Source organism: Centruroides sculpturatus, unplaced genomic scaffold (genome assembly GCF_000671375.1).
Source record: "Centruroides sculpturatus isolate CEXI.00-Female unplaced genomic scaffold, Cexi_2.0 scaffold490, whole genome shotgun sequence".
In the NCBI taxonomy this organism is placed as follows: domain Eukaryota; kingdom Metazoa; phylum Arthropoda; class Arachnida; order Scorpiones; family Buthidae; genus Centruroides; species Centruroides sculpturatus.
In genome coordinates this window covers 317,677-341,090 of record NW_019384667.1, presented here as the reverse complement: position 1 = coordinate 341,090, position 23,414 = coordinate 317,677, and the positions used below count along the sequence as shown (strand labels likewise).

The following is a 23,414-nucleotide window of genomic DNA, read 5'->3' as shown; positions in this document are numbered from 1 at the left end:
TTGTTTGCATTTTTATGTGTTTCGTGTGCCTTATTTTATTGTGCATTGTTTGTATGCTTTTATTTTCATTTTATCTTATACACTTATACACTTTTTTGTGTATTTGTTACGAGTTTTATTGTTACGCGGAGATGGAAATCTTTAGTCTTAATCAGACTTTTTCTATCGTATTTATAATAAATAAACGTTTATGTGTTTGTTCTACTGTTTTATTGTGTGTTTGTTATGTGTTTTGTATGTTTGTGTAACCTATCTGTTATGTTTCGTTTGTTTTGTATGTTTATTATGTGTTTTTCTTGTATGTCTGTGTGCTTGTTATGTGTTTTGTTTGGTTTGTATGTTTGTAAGATTTGTAAGATAATAATTCCTAGTTTGTATTACAAATAATAAGTATGAATAATCTATAAATTTGACTTCCATGACTGCGTTACAATGGAAATTTTTAATAGAACTTCTTTCTAATTATAAAGGTTGGACTTATATTCTTGTAAGATATATTTTTTGTGGCCATGAAGGATCCTGGTTTGCAGCTCGATCCGGAAATTATTTATCACGCGTGCAGGCCGATCAATTGAGGTCAGTGTCGTCTATAATGGGTACATCTGTATTAATATTATCTGTGACAAATCCGATGTAATTTAAAAGTTCGTCTAATATAAAGCGTTAGCGCTATTACTCGGCCTACATAAATGGAAAAAAAAATATAAACAGTTTTTAACAAAGTAAATTTACATTTAAGTAATTCTTGTCATCATGAGGTGCATCGAGGGAGGACTTTGTATGGAAAAACTTGCCCTTATTTAAATGTTAATGTGAATAAAACATGGAAAATTGCCCCTGTTTATGTATTAATGTGAAGAAAACAATGAAAATATGGAAAAACTTGCCTCTATTTAGGTGTTAATGTGAAGAAAACACGGAAATCTTTAGCGGCCAGCAAGTTGGTGAGGCACGAACCCGCGACCTGTGTTACTTTTGTCATTGTTTATGTATCCTGTTATACGTCCTTCACACAACTTATAGAAAGAACTATTAAACCGTCGCTAAACAATATTAAATAGTGTTACCGTTGTATGTCGTGTTCCACGATGTGAATAAACTATAATCCCTTGTTATTTTTCTTTGTGGAGTTCACGAAAGTATAAAAATTCAGGGACGAATTCAAAGAATGCAATTAGGATTTTTAAAAAAAAACACACACACACACACACACACACACAAATTTATATTTTGAAATATCCGTTTCTGTAAAGAAGATCCAACTACAAGATATTTTAATGTTTATTATTATTATTATTTTTTTAAACCGGAAAGCATTTAAATGAAACGAGCAATTATTTATTGTGACATCGTCACAATGCCGGGCTACAATTTTTAATCTATTTAATTTAAAATATATGCTCTCCACCTCAAATTAGTAGTGGCTTGCCCATATACATTATACTTTTCCCGTTAACAATGGAGTTTGTTTGGGCCTTTGATGAACTCGCAAAGAGTTCTGGAAAGGCTCTCGTAGTCGTAACGATACATTAAAGAATTAGCTGTAGAAAATGCCGAAAGCCATTTTTAAACATGGGAATTTTTGGTAGAAATATTCCCCTCGTGAACAACCTTCAAACAGTTCCAGAACTTCTAAGTATGGTCTGTACGCGGCTTTTCTGGAACAATTAGATTTGATTTTATTTGTATATGGCACGCGATTCATGGGCGAAGCCTCTATTTAGGTGTTATTAACGTGAAGAAAACTCCACGTGGCCAGCCCTTTGGTGATGCGCGAACCCACGAGTAGTATTCAGTGGTTTTATCCACTCGGTCAAAGCAGTTAGAAGTTATGCTGAATATCGGTCAGATTTATGTTTGTATAGAAATATAATTAGACAATTAACTGGAAAATACCCATCATTATTGTTATCTCACTTTCTAGGTATTTACGTGACAATATTTAAATCAGATGCAAATCTCTGCACGCGATGATGCCATAAAATTTAATTTTCCTCCTTGCTGTTAGTATGAATTTATAGTAGCTTATTATTAATAGGCCACACACAATAATATTTAAGAACTACATTTGCAAGAATTAAAATTATATATTCGCGCCCGGCTTATGTGGAGTTTTTCGGGGTTTCTTTACGCTTGTAACATCTAAATAGCAGCCAATTTATCATGTATTCGGCAAAGGGATCGTCCATAAATGATGTCATGTCCCAAGGAGGGAAGAGAGTTTAAGAAATGTGGCAATTTGTGACAAGGGAGAGGGAGGAATTTAGGACAGCGTGATGTCACTGCTTACTAAATATACAATTTGGGTTATGGGTGCATCTTGTAGAACATCTTACATTCATTGCTCTTTTATTCTGCAACACAGTATTAATATTGCAAAGATGCTTCCCAAGACTATGGGCATTTGCATTATCAGCGGCGTCCGCAGACTGTGAAAAAAGGGGCTACACAAGCTATAAAAAAGGGCATCGTACATTACGCAAGGACCTTCAATGTCAATTCTATGATTCAACGTCTTTTCCTTTTACTTTTCGGGATGCTAGGGGTTATTGGCTAAGTCCCTGAGTGCGCCACAGCATGCAGTATCTAAATTCCATCAGCCCAATTGAAGGGGATGCTAGCAGGACTGTTTGATCGGACCCTAAAAAAGATTTGATTGATGGGTTAGGCAAGGCAATACTTGGACAATCTGCCAAGGAGAGATTCCTCCAGTGAGGAGTCTCCCCTTAACAGATTGCCCACTTAATGGTAAAAACTGGTTCCAATTTAGATGTTAGATATATGAAGAAGATGCGTCACGTATCCAACCCATTGGTGAGGTGCAAACCCGCAACTGTCTGTGTTCAATGGTTTTATCCATCGGCTACTGGTGGGCACTCTGTATACCCCGAACATAAAGAGGCCTCAAAATTTTAATCTTTTATATTAAAAATACAAAATGAAGATGATACTAGAAGAATAGGAGCCTCATTACTCTTTCGGGCCCAGATTTATACATAATTACGCAAAGTAGATCTATAATTATGATTCGCCCGAGTCCCTTTCATTTTGCTTATTGTCCTAATATCATAATTGTATTAACATGTTTTATATATAAAATACCATTCACCTTTTACGTTACAATATATATTAATTATTGTAAATTGATTGTTAACTTCGATACTAATAAATTTTTACTGTATTTTACTTAAGCAGAAAGTCTAGCTTGAGCAAAAGTGCGTATACAGATGGCAGAGAGGACAATACTCTTTTCATTTTCCGCACTAATGGAGGGAAAAATAGTAAAATGGGATGATGATAACTCGTAAATCATCTTCTAAATTGCGATTAATTTTTTTTTTAATTTTAAAATTTTCAAGAAATTAATTTTTTAAATTAAAATTATTCCCATTTTAAAACAGTTAATTGGAATTCTATTATGTAATTCGTAAGCACTTACCAATTAAAAATGCATGACCACTCTTTGGCGCATCAATGGCCGAGTGGATAACACTTAATTAAACACTAGTACGGGCACGTGGAGTTTTCCGGGTTTTCTTCACGTGTCCAACACCTAAATAGGGATCAGTTTCTCACAGATAATGAGGCCTACTGAGGGAGGGAGTATTTCTCCTTGAGAGATCGCCCATGTGTTGCGTTGCCGTATCCTATCAAACCAGACCAAATCCTCTTTCTGTCAAAGGTCAAAAGGTCAGGGTTACTTAATTTTTTACATCTTTTTAGGTATTTTTTTTTAATCTGAGGGGGTGACAAATGCAATTGGTTGGCCAATTTATATACAGAAACAATAACTCTTTATGTGTTTTTACAAAATGTGTTTTATATGAGAGGATTTTGTTTAATCTCCAGAGTTTAATGCCCTGCTAGACTCCCTCTAAAAAAAATTCTGCAGTTCAGGTCGGCTAGAGTGTTAAATGTCACCCCAAATTAGCCCTCTATATAAAAATATGAGAAAGTTCCCGAGCGAATTCGAACTCGGGTTTCATTGTGTATACGTCTAACTGAAAACCAAAACCATTATAAAACCATTAAGGGGTAGATAAAAGCCACTGATTTCTGATAATTGGTTGCATGTTCTCACCCTTCCAACAGGCTAGCCACATGGAACTTTCACGTGTCTAACACCTAAATAGGGGCCAGTTTTCCCGGGAGACACAGGCAGCTCGCTCACGTGTTACGTTACCACATCCCATCAAACCAACCAATTTAGTTGAAATAGGTAAAAATATGAATATATGAATAACATCTAGAGGGGATCCGGGATCGAATTCGGGCAAGCAACTCTAGGAATTTTTCATCCAGAATGTGTCAGAACCCGTCCCTCACCACCGATTGATTGCCATTATGGGCCTGCAGAACCTGCGATGGGTAAAAAAACAAGTCTTTTTAGTGCCTTAATTGAGCAAAATTAAAAAAAAATTATCAAAAATATGAATAATAAATTCAATAAACACAAAAGCAATTCGCATCTATTCTTTGTTAGAATTGTCACTTATATTTTCTGAGATAACTGATTGAACGGAAGTTGTCATGAATATACATGACAACTTCCGCTGAATCTGTTATCTCCAACGAGACAGACAAGAAAGGTACAAAAATTAGCCAAGTATAACTTTCCTAACTTCTATTAGAGACGTTATACTTGGATAACTTTTTCCTTGTGCCATTAAAAGCACAATAAACGAGAGTACATTTCGTCTGAAGTCCTGGGGTGAGACATTGTCAAACTAAAAAAAAAAAAAAAAAATTCCAGCGACGAGTTGCTTAACCTTTCCGGCGACATTTAGTGACGCCATCTGTTTAAAAATTTTTAAAGTTTTTACATTTCTGAAAAGATGGCGTCAAATTGCCGTACATTTTCTCCAGGAAAAGAACAGAGCTTTGGTGTTAAACTAATGTTTGGCTGGAAGGTGTTGTTTTTCTATATTTCGTTTATCCATTTGGATTCATTATATTTAATAATGTTTGTAATGTAATAATGTTCAATATATAATAAGGACCCACCGGAAATTTTTCGGGGGATGAGACGGCCGCCGCATTGTAGGCCTGACCAAATCCATAGTGGAATTGTTAAAAGAGGGCCTCTTAGTGCTCACAGGGCGGAAAGAAAAAAAGTATTTATTGTGGATTTGGCTAGGCCCACAATTAAAGAGGTCGAGCAGTTGGGACGAGGTTCAACATATTCGGGAATGATCACCATGAAAAACTCCTGGAGAATTGCTCTCCCGAATTTGATCTCCGGTCATCCAAAGCGGTAGGTTGATGCCTTAGGTTCCTCTGCCAAAGAAAGTCCTCTCGGTAGGACTATCTATAGGAAATTGGTCCTTATTTAGGTGAAGACAACCTGGAAAACACCGCGTGGTCAATCTATTGCGTGGCCAACCCGGACACGTAACCGAAACTGTGTTCAGGGATTTATCCATTCGGTGATTATACATGTATAAATTTGCTACATTTCCACTGCCAGGAATAAATCATTGTGGCTAAAGAAAGGGCTAAAGGAAGGAAGCTGAAAAAAATTGTGATTGATGTTTTTTTTTCAGCTAGCACTAGGCTTTTATGCTACAGTATATGCAAATATAAATACAGTAGCCTAAGTTTATGTGATGAAAACGAGAAGCAATGACATTAAACATGTTAATATATCATTTAAAATATTTTTAATATTATGATAATCTTTTATAACTATTAAAATTTATTAATTCAACCAAATCTGTAAAAAGAATGCAAACAACTGGTCATTCGTAACGGTGTTATTCGAGTGTCTTTATGCTTACTCGTCTTTGTATTGTGTTCTTGTTTATTCGTGGCATGCATGGAAGCTTTGGAAGTTTCTTCCTAATCCAGTAATAGTTCATTTAATCGAAACAGTTCGGCTGTAAATTTATTCGGAAGGACAAAATTGAGTGCCATAATCTGCATGCGAGTTGTATGTGGTGTAGTGATGTAGTGGTGTCAGGACATGCTAGGGCCAAGCCCTATATGTCCTGTACTTGATGAACATCTAGGTTGAATTTTAGACTATTTACAGTATAACCAACCCAGGAAGGCACTCCCCTTAGGCGTTGGACTACTTTACATAGGGGTTAGGTGTAGCATGAGTCAGCTGGCTTCTGGTTAACATAACTTAGGGGTAGAGGAGTTAAATGATGCACTTTTTCCCCTGTCAATAGTCAATAAACTAGTCCATCACCTAAGGGTAGTGCCTTCCTGCGTTGGTCAGACTAGTTCGGCCAAAAAAAATCCCTGAGAAAATTACTTCTTGCACAGTTTTTTGCCCTAATTCCGAAAATGTAGGTATATTTCATATATATATCCATTTAAGCCGTTTTGCAAATATTGCACCAAAAAATTGTGCTTTGTCCATACAAAACTTCATAGACAGTGGAGCCTCCATATTCAGTGGAGATTATAACTCGGGGCGCCGATTACGTCCTGGCACTTTTTAATGTACGACTATACTTCTGGTTACGTGTTCTTTTAATTGCCGAGTGGATAAAACCATTGAACACTAGTAGAGGGTTCGCGCCTAAGTCTGACTACGAAGAGTTCACGGGTTTATTCATGTTTGTAATACCTAAATGCGGGCCAGTTTTTCTTGGAAAGTCCTCCCGTAAGGTATCCCCCTCAGTAGATTGCCATGCGTCGCGTTGCCGTAATCAAATAATTCAATCCAGATTTTCATAGAAAAAAGTTTGTGCCATTATTTATTCCATTGTTAGGTCAACTTCTCCGATTTCAAATATCCAAAAAGCAGGCATATAATAAAAGGTATGTGTTTTTGGCAGCCATTTTAAAAGGTTTAATACAAGTGAGAAACTACATCATGAAGAAAATAAAACAAATAAAACTAATAGTGACATTCTAACAGTTTTATAAAATTCAAAACAACAAAATAATTAAATATATAATAACTAAAACCTTTTTCTTCTTTTATTTTATAAATGATTTTCGATGGCTTCCGAATGGCCGATGAGGTTAGGGCATCAGCCTAGTGCTCTGGAAGAATCGGGTTCATGATTTATTATAAATGATTCAAATTCAATCATAAACCTTCATTTTTCATTTATGCTGGCCTGATTATATTGAGAGTTAGGCCTCTATAATGGACAAAATTAAGACAGCCAATATAACCCATATTCACTAACGGCCGGATATCCGAGCGGTTAACAACAATAGACACGTAAAATGAAAATAATTCTATTTAATAAAGCCTATTGTTATTCATATTACAAATATAACGACTAAATGCGTATTGTAATTGTGTTATTTTAGAACTAGAGATTTAACATTTCTAGTATCTGTTATAGTAGAGAGTAATTTGAAAACCATGCAAAATGCCGCATTCCATTGGACCGCCATTCGGCCATATTTAGTCCAACTGCTTTTATATTTACTAAATATTATATAATTATATATTGTGTTTATTTATATTAAAATACTCATCTTTTAATACTATTAAATAAAGCAATAAAACAAAATACATTTTTAATTAGAAACAGCAAGCTTTCTAGACTAGAGCAAATCAGGACTAAACATGACGGCATATTTATCAAAAGAGGAATTCTGAAAGTCATATTTAAAAGAAATTTTCGCTTCTAATTTATTTATTTCAGTATAAATTTGATTACATAATTATTATTTGCACATACACTATTATAATATAAGAAAAAGAAATTATAAATTAAATTACTATAATATTTTTGTATTATCAAAAAATAATACCAAAGCTGGCAATGGTGACAAGAAAACTATTAAATGAATTANATAATTTATATTTTAAATAATTGTTATTTTAACGAAAATTAAAATTAAAAAAATTTCACGTTTGGTAAAACGCATTTCGATTTTTTGGCTATTTTTAGTCGGGAAATCATCGCCATTCGGTCAATGTATGATGAAAAGATAAAAATGGACGTCGAGGGGAATAAATTGGAAGGTATAAAATCATCTCTTTTTTACGTAAAATTACTTATTTTATAATATAAATTAAGGTTTTATAGTAATATATTGTTATTTATTAACCGTTTCGTTGATTATGGACGTCTGATTATAACTAATTGTTGATTTTTTAGTAATGAAATAAAACCTTTATTGTCAAGGACGTAATGAAAGGTAGGAGTTACTTTTAGGTAAATGACACATATGTAAACATGTAAACAAGTGACTAAAAGTAACACCTACCGAAAAGTCAATACATTTTACTGTGTAAGTGATTTCAAAGGCTATAATCTCTATTTGAATATGAATAAGTGTTTTTTTTTTTTATTTAATGCTGTCATTAACTTACCTAATTGCTTATGTAATTGAAGGTGCTTTAAATTTATTTCCATGGGAAGATTTATTATCCAAAGCTTTCTACTTAAACTTGTGTGTAATTGATATGCCTATCTACACACTTTGACATTGGCACCGTACCAAAATGAATGTTTTACACAACACTTCTTGATTTTGTTAGTGGGTTTAATGCTTGTTTTTGTAGGGACGAATAAGCCGTTGATTAACCGATGCATTTTTAACGGTGGGTGAAGTTTAAATAACGTTAACGTTTTTGATTTCGATTAATGGGTGCAATTATGCCACCGAGCGAGATATTTGGCACCTTATTGGAGCTGTATGCCGTATCCTTTGGAGCAAAAGATTCGAAGGAACCACATGTGACACTTTGCAAGATATATCCTACTTCCGGGTCTCGTACGATTGGGAGATGCATTTGACTCTTTAGCCTTGCGACTATGCTGATTTTGAGTAGCCCACTTGACTGATCTTGGAGTACTTTATATTATATGGTTTTAAGAGGTGGAGGCTTGCCCCGTGCGGCTGCTGAGGTGTGAGCACCGAAGTGCACGACTATATGCAGAGTGTCTGTTGAGGCAAGCAATAGCAAGCCTTGACCACAAAGTTTGGAGAATAGGCAGTAGAACTGGTGACGGTAAAAACTGACCTTTGGAGGCAAATATCTTGCAAAGGGTCACCTGTACAGATATGATTTTGTTGACTTTATTGCTCATACACAGAGATCTATAATTCTGGGTGTGGCTAATCCCTTATTCAGAGTTCACATCTTACCGATTAACAGACAGTCTTTGAGCATTTGAAGTTGAAATTACAATTTCAACTGTCCTGCCTGAAGATGTCCATTAACTGGGTCGAAGATGCTAGCATTACTTAAACTTCACCATTGTTAAAGGTGCATTCATTAATTCAGCTTATTTTTGTAGTAAAGGTAGCTTTACAAATGTATTTTGACAGTTTGAGCTAATTGGTTTTCTAATGTAGTTTGATATCAATGAAATAAAGTTCACAAAACTAAGTTTTATATTAATGAATGCTCGGATTTATATTTCTGTTAAAGCTGGAATCAGTTGGTTTGCTTATACAGGTGTATTAAAGCTGCTTTATAGGTAACATGCTTGATAACAAACCAAAAACAGAGACTAAGTGCTACTTATTGATCTTCAGCGTCCATATCAAATTCTGAACGAGCTTAGTCCTTTGTGTTATTGACTCTAGTTTAAACAGAAAGATAAAATCGAATTTTTAGCAATTGTAAGTTTTTACATATTTGCAAAAAAAAACTATTTTATTAAAGTTGCAAATTCATAACTTTCATAACAACTTTTCATAATACTTTCAGACAGATGAAATTTATATTCAGGAATGTATTACCAAAAATTTATTTCAAAACTTTCAAATGCTATTCAAAAGCTTTGAATTCATAGTTTAAGAAATTTGTTTTTGACATGTTCTTCTGAAGATGGACCTTGTCTTAAACTACTTGGGAAGCTGTTATGAATGTTGTGGCATCAATAAAGTAAATTCATAGAAGTTTTATTCAATAAAGTAAATTCATAGAAGTTTTATTGGAGATTATCATCGAATAAACTTTATTTTGTTATATCCTTATTCACATTTCCGTACAAAGGAATCGCATATTGATTTTAATCAATTATGGGAGCTTATATTTAATTTCTTTGGTACTATTTTGAAAGTGATCAAAATTTAATTAAATAATGATGTTTCATCTTAATTTTATTAAACATTTATAGTCTTTCTGAAGATTTTATCTTGCATTTGACTTAAAAATTTGTCTAGTTCAGTGGTTCTCAACCTTTCTGAGGCTTTAATATACTTTTTATTACATGAATGTTAGCATCAAAATATTCGAAAGTTGATAAGCAGTTCCGTGTTTGCTATTCTCGTGAAACAACGAAGCAATAAAGTAATAAACTTGATTGCCTTGAATAAAATAGAAATATGGAATTGTCTATGAATAAGGTAATTCGTTGTTGTACATTGGAATAAATTTGCAATAAAAACTTTTTGTGGATTACCTGTGTTTTGGAACACTTGGAAACCACCAGTCTAGTTATTTAGCATACAAATTCTCATTTTCTAATTGGTTTTTTCATTATGTCCATATATTTTGTTTTATAAACATGGTAGAAATATACTCAGCTTATATTATATGATGATAGCGGTAGAAATATATGAAAAGTATTATGAAATCATAAATATAATTTTTGAAAGAAAAATATAATAGTGACAGACTATATCATCATAACATAACATTATTATGAAACAAAAGTATAATACATTTGTTGACTTTTGTGTAAAAATAACTTCATGAATAAATTCAGTTTATGTTAAACCTATACATTAATTTTTTTTATTATTGAGGCAGAATCTATTATTTATTTTGTTAAAAAACTAGCAGATAGGCCCTGCGTTGCTCGGGCAAAAAGTAACGATAGCGAAGATTAAGATTATTACGTTATAGTCAATCTTACCGTTCTCAAAGAATGCAAGAATTATGTCCCCCTGTTTCCAGACTAATTAGAGAATTTTTAAATGGGTTAAAAAATGTTTGATTTCCTGCAAAAATGAAAAAACTGCATCTGCGTTTGTAAATCTTGTCCGTTGTTTTCTTTTAACACTTCCATTGTTGACACTTCCCCACAGGGGGGAGTGTTAATAACCTCACAACAACTGGTGGAATTTCAAAAAATCCCTTCTTAGTGTATATTCTCGTGACATACCCTATTAAAACGCAAAAAACCGCATCTGCGTCTGTAAATCTTGCACGTCACTTTCTCTTAACATTTCCATTGTTAAAACTTCCATTGTTGACACTTCCATTCTTAACACTTCAATTGTTGATGCTTCTATTGTTACTTAACATTTCCATTGTCGATGGAAGTGTTAAGCCTTAATCCAGTCCCTCTCCCCCTGGAGGGGAATTTTGAGAAATCCCTTCTTAGTGTGCGTTCTTGTGACATACCCTAACTGTGTACCAAATTTCAACTTTCAACTCCTAATCATTTGGGCTCTGTGCTGATTATTATTATTATTATTATTAACTCGTCTCAGTTATATATATAGATGATGAAAATACAGTGGGCAATCTTTAAATTGTGATGGTTTAACGTGCAAATTAGGTAACATGAATTTAAATCATTTAGGAGTTGTGTTATAGATGTATGCACTGTTTAACAACTGACTGCATAGAAAATGGAAATGTTAAGATAATATAGAGCAAAAAATTTCTAGCTGACTGTACCTATGTTTAGTTACAAAAATATTTATCATTGTGTTACATACAGCCTACATGAGTTGATTATGCTATACATGAGTTGATTATGCTATACTATGAGTTGATTATGCTATGCTTGTTTACATATACGTTATGATGTTTGTTTAACAACGTACTTCTCAATGTATCCGTGTTCTAAATGAAAATCTTTTACAAACTATTGATGTACAGGTTAAATTTAAAAAGTTAAAAACTCTGCTAATTAGAAGAATACGATGAAACTTTACAAAACTATAGTGTATTATTGAAATTTTTTTTTAATAAAGCATTTTGACTTTCAATTTTTATGAATTGTAATTCAGCTATAAAATAGAATTTTATAGAAAAATAATCTTTTATGTAGACAAAATTGAAGTTTTTTCAAATATAAAATGCCATTCACCTTAGGAACAAAAAAATTTTGGCAGCTTCTACCTTTAGTTTTTTTCAGTAGATTTCTATTGCTAATATAAAGTCGGAAGTAAATTTTTCTAACCGGCAACTTTTAATTCTTATATAATGAATAACGATGAGTTGACTGGAATTATAACTATTTTAGAGAAGATAAAACTCCGTTAATAAAGATTTTGGGATACATTTTTTAATCAAAAGTTTATTTAATACAACTCTTTTTTACTATTGTACATACAAATTTAGTGTTTTTACTTTCCTGGCTGTTATATATAATGAAAGGGAAGTATTGCAATCAGTTAAAAAATGATCCACCAAGATTTTTACATTTTTGGACTCAGGACGCATTGAAACATTGAGAAATGCAAAAAAATTCTAGGGATTTTTCTGTATGTATGGATGTTTGTGTGGGGGGGCATGATTTTGTTCACCCTCTCTTGAAGCTTAATAACTGTGCTTTCTGTTGATAATTCTGAAATTTTGTTTGTGACAGTCGTTTACATCAGGTGTGGGCAACCTTTCTATAGTAAAGGGCCATACAGTGCTGTTTTAATGTGCAATCTAGCCAAATAGTATATTATGTAATTCAGATTAAGGAAATTCTACATTTGTAAAGGATACATAAATAGTAAGGATAACTGATCTTCAAATTTATCACTTACAGTCTTACTAGTTTTTACTTGACACACTAAACTCTTCTTAATTACTTATGATGTAAATATGTTTAAGGATTTTGTGGGCCATAGAAAAAGCCACAGAGAGTCACTTGCACCCCGGAAGCAACATGTTGCCTAGGTCTGATCTACACTATTTCTATATTCAGGTTTTTTAATAAATCAGTGGAGAACTTGTATTGACATATTTTGTCATACTTTTCTAAAACAGTCGTTCCTTCTGTTCAGATTATCAATGTTATCCAAAGATATTTTTGCATCAAGGCATTTACATTGAAAAGGACTAAGAGGATCTTTTATCTTACCAATTATGGGCTTGGTTAAGTTCAACAATGAGGCAACCTGACATATCTGTGAGAAATTCCTGGGGAATTGCTCACCCAGATTTTATACCAGATCCCCAGAGTAGTAGACTAATGTTTTAAATTAATTATCTCGTTCATCTGGCCATTGAATGATAGATCTGTATTGTTGTAAAGAGTATACAGTTTTCTTGTTTTAGATTTGAATCATTACATTTGAAAAGAGGATATTCAATTTGGAGAAGACCTTTGATTTGAGGTTTAGTTGTATATCTGATAACATTTTTAGCTGTTATTTCTGTTATATAGTTGTCTATTAAGTGTTTGTGTTTAAAGTAAATCTTGCTAATTGTTTAAGAAGAGTCGTCATTTAAAAATATAACAATAAACTCGTAGGAAAAGTGGTAATTTGTCTTGTCTCCTGTCATTACTATAAACTTGAATTATTCTCTACCTTTTGTCATGTATCCAAAGAATCTTTAACCTCTTGCTAAGTTAATATTTTTTATCATTAATCAGTATAGATTTGGTTGTATTATTTCAGCTTAATATAAAGTTTTTGAATGTCGGAACCAATTCGGCAACCTGTTGGTATCTATGTTTAATTTTGATTTTAGGATAGTATTATGTAACTTCTTTTCCATTTCAAAATGTTTTAAAAGCAATTAATGACTTATTGATAAATAATAAGGGAGCTTTCAGAAATTTGGTTAGAATAAAATGAATTAATCAATACACCTTTAACAGTGGGTGATGCTTAAAGACCTGGTTAAAGCCCTGAAGATGATCCATTAACAGGGCCAAAAACATTGCCATTCTTTAAAATTTGCTCACTGTTAAAGATACATCGATTAATTCAGTTGAGTAATTATGGTGGCTCGTAGATCCTGAACAGGTTTCCAATATGATTGAATGATTTTATAAAGTATGTTAGTTGTTGAATTTGGTCTCTCATAAGTTAATATATGGGGTGTCTGAAAAGTGACTGTGCAGTGAGAAATTTGAAATGACATTAAAGTTATACATATAATGTTTTATGAGACATGTAAGTTTTATGTTCCACGTTGAGGTAGGCTGCACAGAAATTCTGGTTTTTGGACTACAGTTTCTTGGAAGACTTCTTTCTGATTGCATAATTTGCTACAGTATCTGGCCCACAAGGTTTCTAGACCTCATTCCTCCCAGATTTTGGGGTTTCTGGGGGACTTTTCGGTATTTGCTGTAGGAGAAACTGTAATCTCATATGTAAAACGTCACTTTTATTAAAACTTAACTTAGACCTTTTCACTGAATAGTAACTTTTCAGACACCCTGTATTATGAAGTTAAAATAAAATATTTTTTTAATTCAAATAATCTACTAATTCAGACTTACCATTATTTTAAAGTAACAACAAAGCTTTTCAGGATTCTAAATTAGTCCAGTGAGATGTACATATAGAACATGGAAATTGTCACTTGATAAAATTTAAGTTAATTAGCATATACATTTTGGAAATGAAATTAATTACAGTATATTTCAAACTTGCCAGTGTGTTTAACCTTGACCTAGGCTTAGAAAATAACAAAGAGATCCTACAGAAGACTTCCGAAGATGAGGTGAAAATCGGATCCGTGACTTCGACATCCGACACAGAGAAGAGAAAATTAGACAAGGACGAAGATTCCGGAGGGGGCGGCAGTAATGGAGCAGGGATTAAAAAGCACAAAATCTCTATGGGCTTCTCCAGGACATTCGGTTCGGTCACAACTCACCAAGAGAAGAAAAATCCTTCGCCGATAACAATTAAACTTGGAAATCAAGTACGATATAATAATTTTATTCTTTAAAAGTTAATGATTTAGGTAAATATTGAAAGACGACTCTATTTAATGATGCTATTTTTTATCTTTAAATGTAATAGATTTCTGATTATTCAATATATAAATTCATTGCTTTAAATTAAGATTTTAGCATCTTTAAATCAGTATAAAGTAATGTGAATTTTACTTTTAATCAAGTTATAATTTTTTAAACTTTAGAAACTTGAATTAACATATAAATTTCCCTTGAAAAGAGCAATATTTCTATATGTTATATGCACGTTTTAAATTATTGCTGTTTAAATATTCTGTCTGATACAATTCAGTGCCAAGGAGTTGCACCATAGGATGATAAACATTTTTATTCTGATATATTTAATTGCATTTTTCTCGTCTCGGCAATGCTAATGTACTATATAGTAATGTACTGTGGCATATAATTTATGGTTTTGATAAGCATTTTAGGAAGATGCGAAAATAAGTATTGACCAACCGGAAAATGAAAGTGATTATTATTCTATGGAGTAACTTTCTAAACTGACACTCCACAGCATGCATAGTAATTACCAAACAGTGTATTTTTAGCCTCTGTTATAAAGATCTTAACAACAAAACCTGTTTTAATTAAATAAATAATGAAATAAATTGTGAATTAGATTTTAAAAAAAATCAGTTCAATTATTTTAATAATTAGAAATTGTAATAAAAATCTTTATAAAAACTTTCATAAATTTGAAATTATGCAAGAAAACGTAGCATGGTTGCTTTCACACAACACTCATGTATGCGTGTTTTGTTATTTAAGAATTTAATTTTCAATTACAACTACTTTTTTTTATGATTAGAAAATAGGCATAAATAATAAAATAAAAAAATGATCAGATTGTTGTTGTTCTCTTTAAATATAAAATCAAAGAACTTAAGTTATACAAATTTATATTACATCATCCTCATTCTTTTCTCCTTTATAAAGGATAGATTTTGATGTTTTAGCTTTCCATTCTATATTATTATTATTATTATTATTATTATCTAATTTTTCTCTGTCTTAAACTCTAACAACTAATTTCTAATACTTCTTTAGCCTACGTCTATTAAATTATAGATCAAAATTTTTGATTAAAAAAATTGAATTGAAAGATACACATAAAGTATTCACTACAGTGATGAGTATTAATCCACACTTAGTGGTATGGTAGACATTAGGATTGTTAGATTAATATAAAAGCTTTCTAATGTAAAGATTAATAAATATTTAAGCAGATTGCATGATACCATAGGAAGCAAGGAGAATAATACAATGATATGACAATGGGACGTTTGGTTCCAAAAAGTGTTTAATCTCAAATAAATATCGGACTCTTTTCATTAATTTAGCATTGTACTGTTTTTCTTAATAAATATTTTGATTGCCATCAAGTTTATTTTAATGTAAATTGCTTGCATAAACCCTATAGTAATGTGATGTTATTCAAATTCAATATATTTTGCAATTAGTAATTATTGCTATCTTTAAAATCATTTCAATTCAAAAATTTTCATATTAGAATAATATAACGTGTACTTTAAATTGTAATATATGCAGAAAATACTTTAATAGATGTTGATGAAGTACAGAAATATTTATTGATAATGCATGTTTTTTGTTTTTTTTATTTTATTAAAATACAGGGTCTTCCAGAAAGAATGCTACCATTTTAAATTATTGTAATTATATTAATTATTATCCAAGAATGTTGTAATGTACACTAAAACATTGGAAAACCATCCAAGTTTCGTGTTTGCCTGTTACAATTTCTCAACATGTGCACTTCATGTCACACGGCACACATTTTACCGATACTCTAATTCTTCCTATGCTTGCTACAACACGTCCATCATTATTCCTCCCACAGCAGCCAAAATTCTATGTCTTCCGCAGATTATCATGTTGCACAATGATGAGCAATTCCAACTTTGCAAACTGCAGAATGCAAAATGCCTTCTCCATTGCGAATTTGCCATTTTCATTTACGGAACTTCCTAGAAGTTGCAGACAAGATGATGTTTGGATGCGGATGGGAGATGAAACTCTGACGGTTACTCTATTGATTGGTGTACAGCTTCTCAGATAATAATTAGTATAATTACAGTAGTTTAAAATGGTAGCATTCATTTTGGAAGACCCAGCATATTAAAACAGCACTAAATTGCATCTAAAATTCAATTTAAACATTATTTTGAATGAATAATAGAATTAAAAAAAAATAATTAATTGGACCTGAAAGCAGTTTAATTAAAACAAAAATTGCTTTACAAATATAGAAAGTACAGTAGAACCTCTATTATCCGGACTAATTGGGGATGAAGGTAGTCCGGATAAGGAAAAATCCGGATAATCGAAAAAATACTTTAATTTGTCTTTTAATGATAATACAATACGTTTTCTTTTCGATGACATATCGGTAATATTAAAAGTAAATACTGTATTTAAATCGTGATCAGATTTTCAAGAAACAAACGTTCGTATTGAATTTGTACTACTACTGACCAACGCTAACAGACTACCTATTGTTTAAAAGGCCCTCTGGCGGCTCAAGAATAAGGATTTTATAAAATAAAAAGCAGTTGAAACTGCATTTTTATGAATAAAAATTTGACAAACTATCATTTTATGACGAGTAAAATATTTTCGTCGCGTTCGCGGCTTTTAAGTAATGCATAAACCTTCGAAACGCGAGGCCCTTCGGACCGCGAGGCATAGGCGGTGGCCCACGTCGTCCATGCCTTACGCCGCCCTTGGTCATAGAAATGATTTAATTTGAATATAAATTATTTATAAATACGTTTGTCAAGTTATATTTTTATTACGACGTAAAATATATTTAAGAGTTTACGACCACTGTGCTGGGTGAGACGTTGTTGAAACAAAAAAAGTTATGCATTCCATCATGTACTGTACATAAACAGTGTCGTAATTCGCCAAGTGCAAATCAGCAAATTCGTAAAATTTTTGTTTATTTTGGACAATCCGGATAATCGAAAATCCGGATAATGGAGGTCCGGATAATGGAGGTTCTACTGTAATGACAGATGGTGGTGATAAAAAATCAGTTTTATTATTAAGTACCATTTTAAAAATATTATTAATTGATTTTAACAGATTTACTTATACAGAAATGTAAAAATATGCAATTTTATTTTACTTTCATGTTACTTTTTCTCTCTATATTCTGATTACCACATAAAGCATATGTTAAATCTTAAATATTTACAAAATGCTTGGAAAGTCATTGGCCGCAAATTCAAAAATTAAATTTTGTAAAAGGTAACAAACTGAGTAAGTAGAGTTGCATAATTCAAACTTGACGCAAACCTCTTTCGGCCTTCGTGGGCTTCTAGAATGTTGACTTAGCTGCCTCATCAGATATGTACATTTACATATTAATGATTTTTAAATTCATCTGGCATTTATGCTTAATTAATTTTTTACTTCATCAAATTCATTTTCTACTTACAAAAAAATCTATAATAATATCAAAAATCATATTATAAGTTCAGAATTAATAGTTTGAAGCCTAAATATGTACTGTTTTTAAATTATTGTTAATAATTTTTTTTATACTGTTTTGTTATTTCAAAATATTCTCAATAAAAAGTTTAGGAAATAAGAAGCAAACAATTGTTTTTATGGATTTATGTACTGTACTTTTTATTCTGTTTAGTTTATTTGGTTACGGCAATTAGACACGTGGTCAATCTGCTAAGGAGGAATGCCTCTCGGAGGAATTTTATGGAAAACTGGCTCCTCTTTGGCATTACAAACATGGAGAAAAAACCTGAAAAACTCCACATGGTCAGCTTGTTGGCAAGACATGAACCTACAACAGGGGTCGCCAAACTTTTTTAACCATCGACCCCCAACCACTTTCCAAAGCCTTACATTGACCCCCACCGTAAAGTTTTATTACAAGTGTATGTGTATGAGCAGAAAAAAACGTTGTGGTCTCTGTATAAGCAAAAAAAAAAGAAAAAGGTTGTGACCCCTTAGCCGCATCAACCCCCCCAATGATGTTGCATTGACCACTTTGGCGACCCCTGACCTACAACAATTACCAGTGTTTGGTGGTTTTATCCATTCAGCCACTGGGTGAATTTTTTTATTTGTAATAAATCATTTAGAGTACAGAATACAAATAGAACAAACAAATTATCAAGTTAAAAATCATTCAAAAATATTAATAAACAAAACAACTTAAAATGGAACAGTACAAAACAAAGTAATTAAGACTGTTATAAGAAATTGTAAAACATTTTGAATGATTGTGCAGCTTTGTTTTGTTTTCTAGGAATGTTTTCTAACAAAGTTCTTAGGAAAGAAAACTGCTTAATCATTGAATATACAGGTTTGCGCACAAAAATATTTCCATCCCTTCTGTAATGGAAATATTCAAGTAGAAAGCTTCCAGTGAATGTCTGAATGCTAAAACGCAGCTACATTTGCCACCGCTCTTGGAAGTATTTCTTGATTAACAATATGCATATGCTCTTATTCTATTTAATATCTTAATATTTAGTTTAGTTTATTGTAATTACATATTAAATTTTTTTTTGCTTTATTTGATCATCTTGAATATATATATTCTAGTTAGAATAGTTATTTGAATTTATCAGTAAAGAATTCCAACTATGGTCTATAAACTTATTAAATTCTTAAACTGGAAGTTGTGAGAAAAGTGTGAATTTTATTGTTTATGGTCTACAAGACTGAAAAAATTAGATCCACATCATTCTTGATGATTAAACAGGCTTGTAGTTTCTTTGAATTTTAATTTTAATGCCTTTATAGGTTATTACAATTACATGTAAGTCAAGCCTGATATGTTGATAAGCAAACTGGGTTTTAATTCCGAGAGCCTGGTCAAAATTCAGTGATATTGCTTGTGTTTTTAATCGTCATTTCAATGAATACACAACTCAATTTAAGTAGCCAGGAGATTATTATTATTTTAAAATAGCATTTTTGATCTCATTTTGTTCATTTTTAGCTTATAAAATTTATAATTGGCATTATAATGAAATCAAACGATTTGAGAATATGGAATCTGTAGAACTTGTTTGAATTAAATAATTTAAATAAACATCAATTAATGTTGCCACATTAATGAAATTAAATAAAAAAATAATCATCTAGCAATTAATTTAAATTTTAAAATTTGTATTATTGTTCAGTTGCAAGTATTAGAATCTTATCAAAGAATTTTAAAATGGTAGTTTTAAAAAAAAAAAAAAGAATGAAATAAATGTATTAAAAGTTGGAAGTGGAATTAAGCAGTTAAAAAAGTGTAACCAATGATTATTAAATTAGCGTACGAGGATATATTGATGCAAATTAAATTAAGTTTTTGACTGTAGCTTTCTCCATTGATGGTTTCATTTTCGTTGATTCCTTATCCATCGTCAGTTCATGTGGTTTCAGAGAGGTTGGGTTATAAACTCAAGACTTCTCTAAATGGGTAAGAGAATCCCTATCATTAAATAGAATTCTGTGAAGTGGATGGTAAGTGTTCATTTAAACGGTTTAATAACTTTCTAGTAACTTCTGTCACAACTAGAAAGTTATTAAACCATTTAAATGAACACTTACCATCCACTCCGCAGAATTCTATTTAATGATAGGAATTCTCTTATCCTTTTGGAGAAGTCTAGAGGTTGGGTTGGGCCACACCAACTTTCTTCTTTGTTCGTCCTTTCTGGTTTTCCTTTCTTTTCTGGTGATGCAATCTAGCCACTAGTCTATATGAAATCTTGTTAAGAAGAGTGAGTATTCTTGAATTTATTTTATATCTGTTTGGATTCGTTTGTATTCTACATGGTAAAAGATTCAAAGAGAAACTTGCATTTTAAATTGTGACTAATCAAATTACAATTAAACAAATAACCATTGCCAGACCATATTCAGGCTATGATACAGCTAGTTGATGATTAAACAAAATAATTTGTTACAAACTTCAATACATAGGGCCTACCTCTCATTCACTGTATCTTCAACTAAAAGAGCACAAGAGTTTAATCAAAAAGGGTCTCGTCTCCGTGGCTCTAGCAGCCTTTGCAACTGATAACTAAAGTCCAAGTTTCTTTCAATGAAGCACATCTGATACATCACACTAGTGACAAGGCTCATCTTAGGGGATTAGAGAAACTTGGGATATATAGAGCCAACAGATGGAACCTGGCCATAAACTATAAAGATTATGATGTCTTATTACAAGCATGGAGGTCATTTTTTTTAATGTCAATTAATACAAGAATTTCATTTGTAAACAGCATTAATGAAAATTACTTCATTCAACTAAATGCATGTTCAATACATTTGAAATTTATGCTCAAATTCCTGTTCTTTTATTCTAATCTGATGATGACTACTAAAAGTAGTTGAAAACGTTAGTTTTCTTCAATAAATGTCGCTGGATGTTTTGGTATTTTGATTGTGTAAAAGTGATATCTGTTATATATACAGGTTGGCTCACACAAAACCATCTGCATACAAAATACAGTTTTAAAGTTATATTTTGTATTTCTGCACTAGACACTGTGATCTACTAAGACGGAATGACTTGCTAAACTTATTTTTTCACTTGCTCAACTCCACAGTGATTTTATTCTGGAAGGAACAATAAGGAAAAATGGCTGCCTATATTCTCAACTTATCACTGTGTAACTTTTTTTCCTCTGAGACTTGATAAATGAGAAAGTCTATTCTCAAACATTGGAAGAATTGAAAATCCCTATATGGCAAGAGATCACTTACGATAGTTGGTGAATTCAGGGCGTTCTCCAGAACATGCTTTGGTGAGGAAAAAGTGCACTGAGGTGCAGTGAACTGAAATGTTTTGCATACAGTCTTGACTCGTAACTACTGAATAGTGATGGCCACATGTTTCTAGATGTATACTTCATAGGATATTGAAGTAGGAGAGCAATCTTTATCAAGCAATTCTATAAAAGTAGTTTAAAAATTTATTTTTATGAACAGTATTTACACTTTGAAAGTTTTACTAAATTACAATTTAAATTTGAAGTGTGAATTAAAAATAAATATTTGGAAACCGTATTCTAACATATTTGCCAACCCAATGCACTATTATTACCAAATGATCTTCTGGATTATTTATTGAGCTATATATCAGGCTATTTTACCCATAATATATCCCAGTAGATAATCCAGCCGATTGTTGTTTGATGATGATAACATATTCTAACAACGAAAAAATAATAAAATCTATTTTATTTCTCATAATTATTAAAGAAAGAATTTGATTTAATTATTTAAAGACAGGATTGATGGAGTTTTGCCATTTGTGCAAGACATCAATATCAGCAAACGTAACAGGAATCAATCAGGATAAGATGTTACTGATTAATCACAAAACTGGATTGGCGATCATCTCGTTTTAGTTGGTCGGCAGGATATTTGAGGATAGCTTAGTTTGTTACATGAAAATGAGTGAAGAGAAAAATGTAGAATACAAAATAATTCTTGAGAAGTATAAGGTTATTTCGCCTGTAGTATGTTTGTGGAAAATATTTTGGGCACAGATTACCTTTAAAATTAGATGTTACTTATCAAGTTATACATGGATTGAACTAGACTGATATAAATTTTACAATAGTTACATACAGGAGTCAAAAGTCCTTACTCCATTTTCATTTAAAAATTACTGAATATATATAAATTTTAACGTTTATGTGGGAAATCATACATGTACGGAGAATTGTATGGAACCTTTTTGTTGACCTTGAAAATCATTTTCGAGGTCATTTGTGTAGTAACTTTAACAAACAGAAGTAATGTAGAAGTTCTGATGATAAAGTTATACAATACCATTTAATTATTTTAAACTGTTTACACAATGCTGATTAATAATTTAGAAAACAGATGTTCCTTTTAAAAATGGACTTTAAATTGACAAGGAGTAAAAGTGATTTTATTTTAAGTGACCTTGAAAATGTCAAAAATTCCATCCAATTCTCTATACTTGACTTACTAAGTGACTATGTTAACCAAATTAATATATTTTTTCAGTACTTTTAGAATGAAAGGGGTGACCCTGTATAAATAAACTGTTTATTATACATTCATATGATTTATATCATTCAAGTGGAGACCTTTCACGTGCGGTTTTAGAATAAGAATGTGTCTTGATTCATTATAATACATTAAAACCACAATTTGACCAGAATTTATTCTATAGAGAGAGATTAATATTTGAGATTTTCTCATCACATTGAAAAAATAAACTAAATTTTATCTGAAGAGTGAATGAATAATGACTTCTAAGTATAAATCTGACCGTCTTCCATGGCACCAATGAAGCTTTTGGCTAATTATTTGAATTCTTCATCTTCAGAAGCTTTAAATTGACAAAAATTTTCCTTAATCTGGATCGAAAGATATAAAATGACATCCGCCATAAGCAGAATTTAAGCTTAAGACTCTTCTGGAGCACATTCATATGTTAAGTGATTTTGTTACCAGTATGTAATTTTTGATAATAATGTTATAGTATTTACTGTTCTCATAGTTAAATTTTAATGTTTAAAAGTAATCTTTGAATGATTTTAATTCAGATAAGGCGAAATCTCTTAATTTAAAAATTCGGAAAGTATGAGT

General features: G+C 31.7%; 1 protein-coding gene across 1 annotated transcript in view; it reads left to right on the top strand.

The window, feature by feature from the left end:
* The window catches only part of LOC111626670 (PEST proteolytic signal-containing nuclear protein-like), a 48,969-nt gene that overhangs the window by 10,222 nt on the left and 15,333 nt on the right, over positions 1 to 23,414 (top strand). The window contains exons 2-3 of the mRNA XM_023370135.1: positions 7,866 to 7,939; positions 14,511 to 14,761. Of these exons, the coding sequence (XP_023225903.1) occupies positions 7,891 to 7,939; positions 14,511 to 14,761 (300 nt within the window). The 5' untranslated portion in view covers positions 7,866 to 7,890. The remainder of the gene's footprint in view (positions 1 to 7,865; positions 7,940 to 14,510; positions 14,762 to 23,414) is intronic.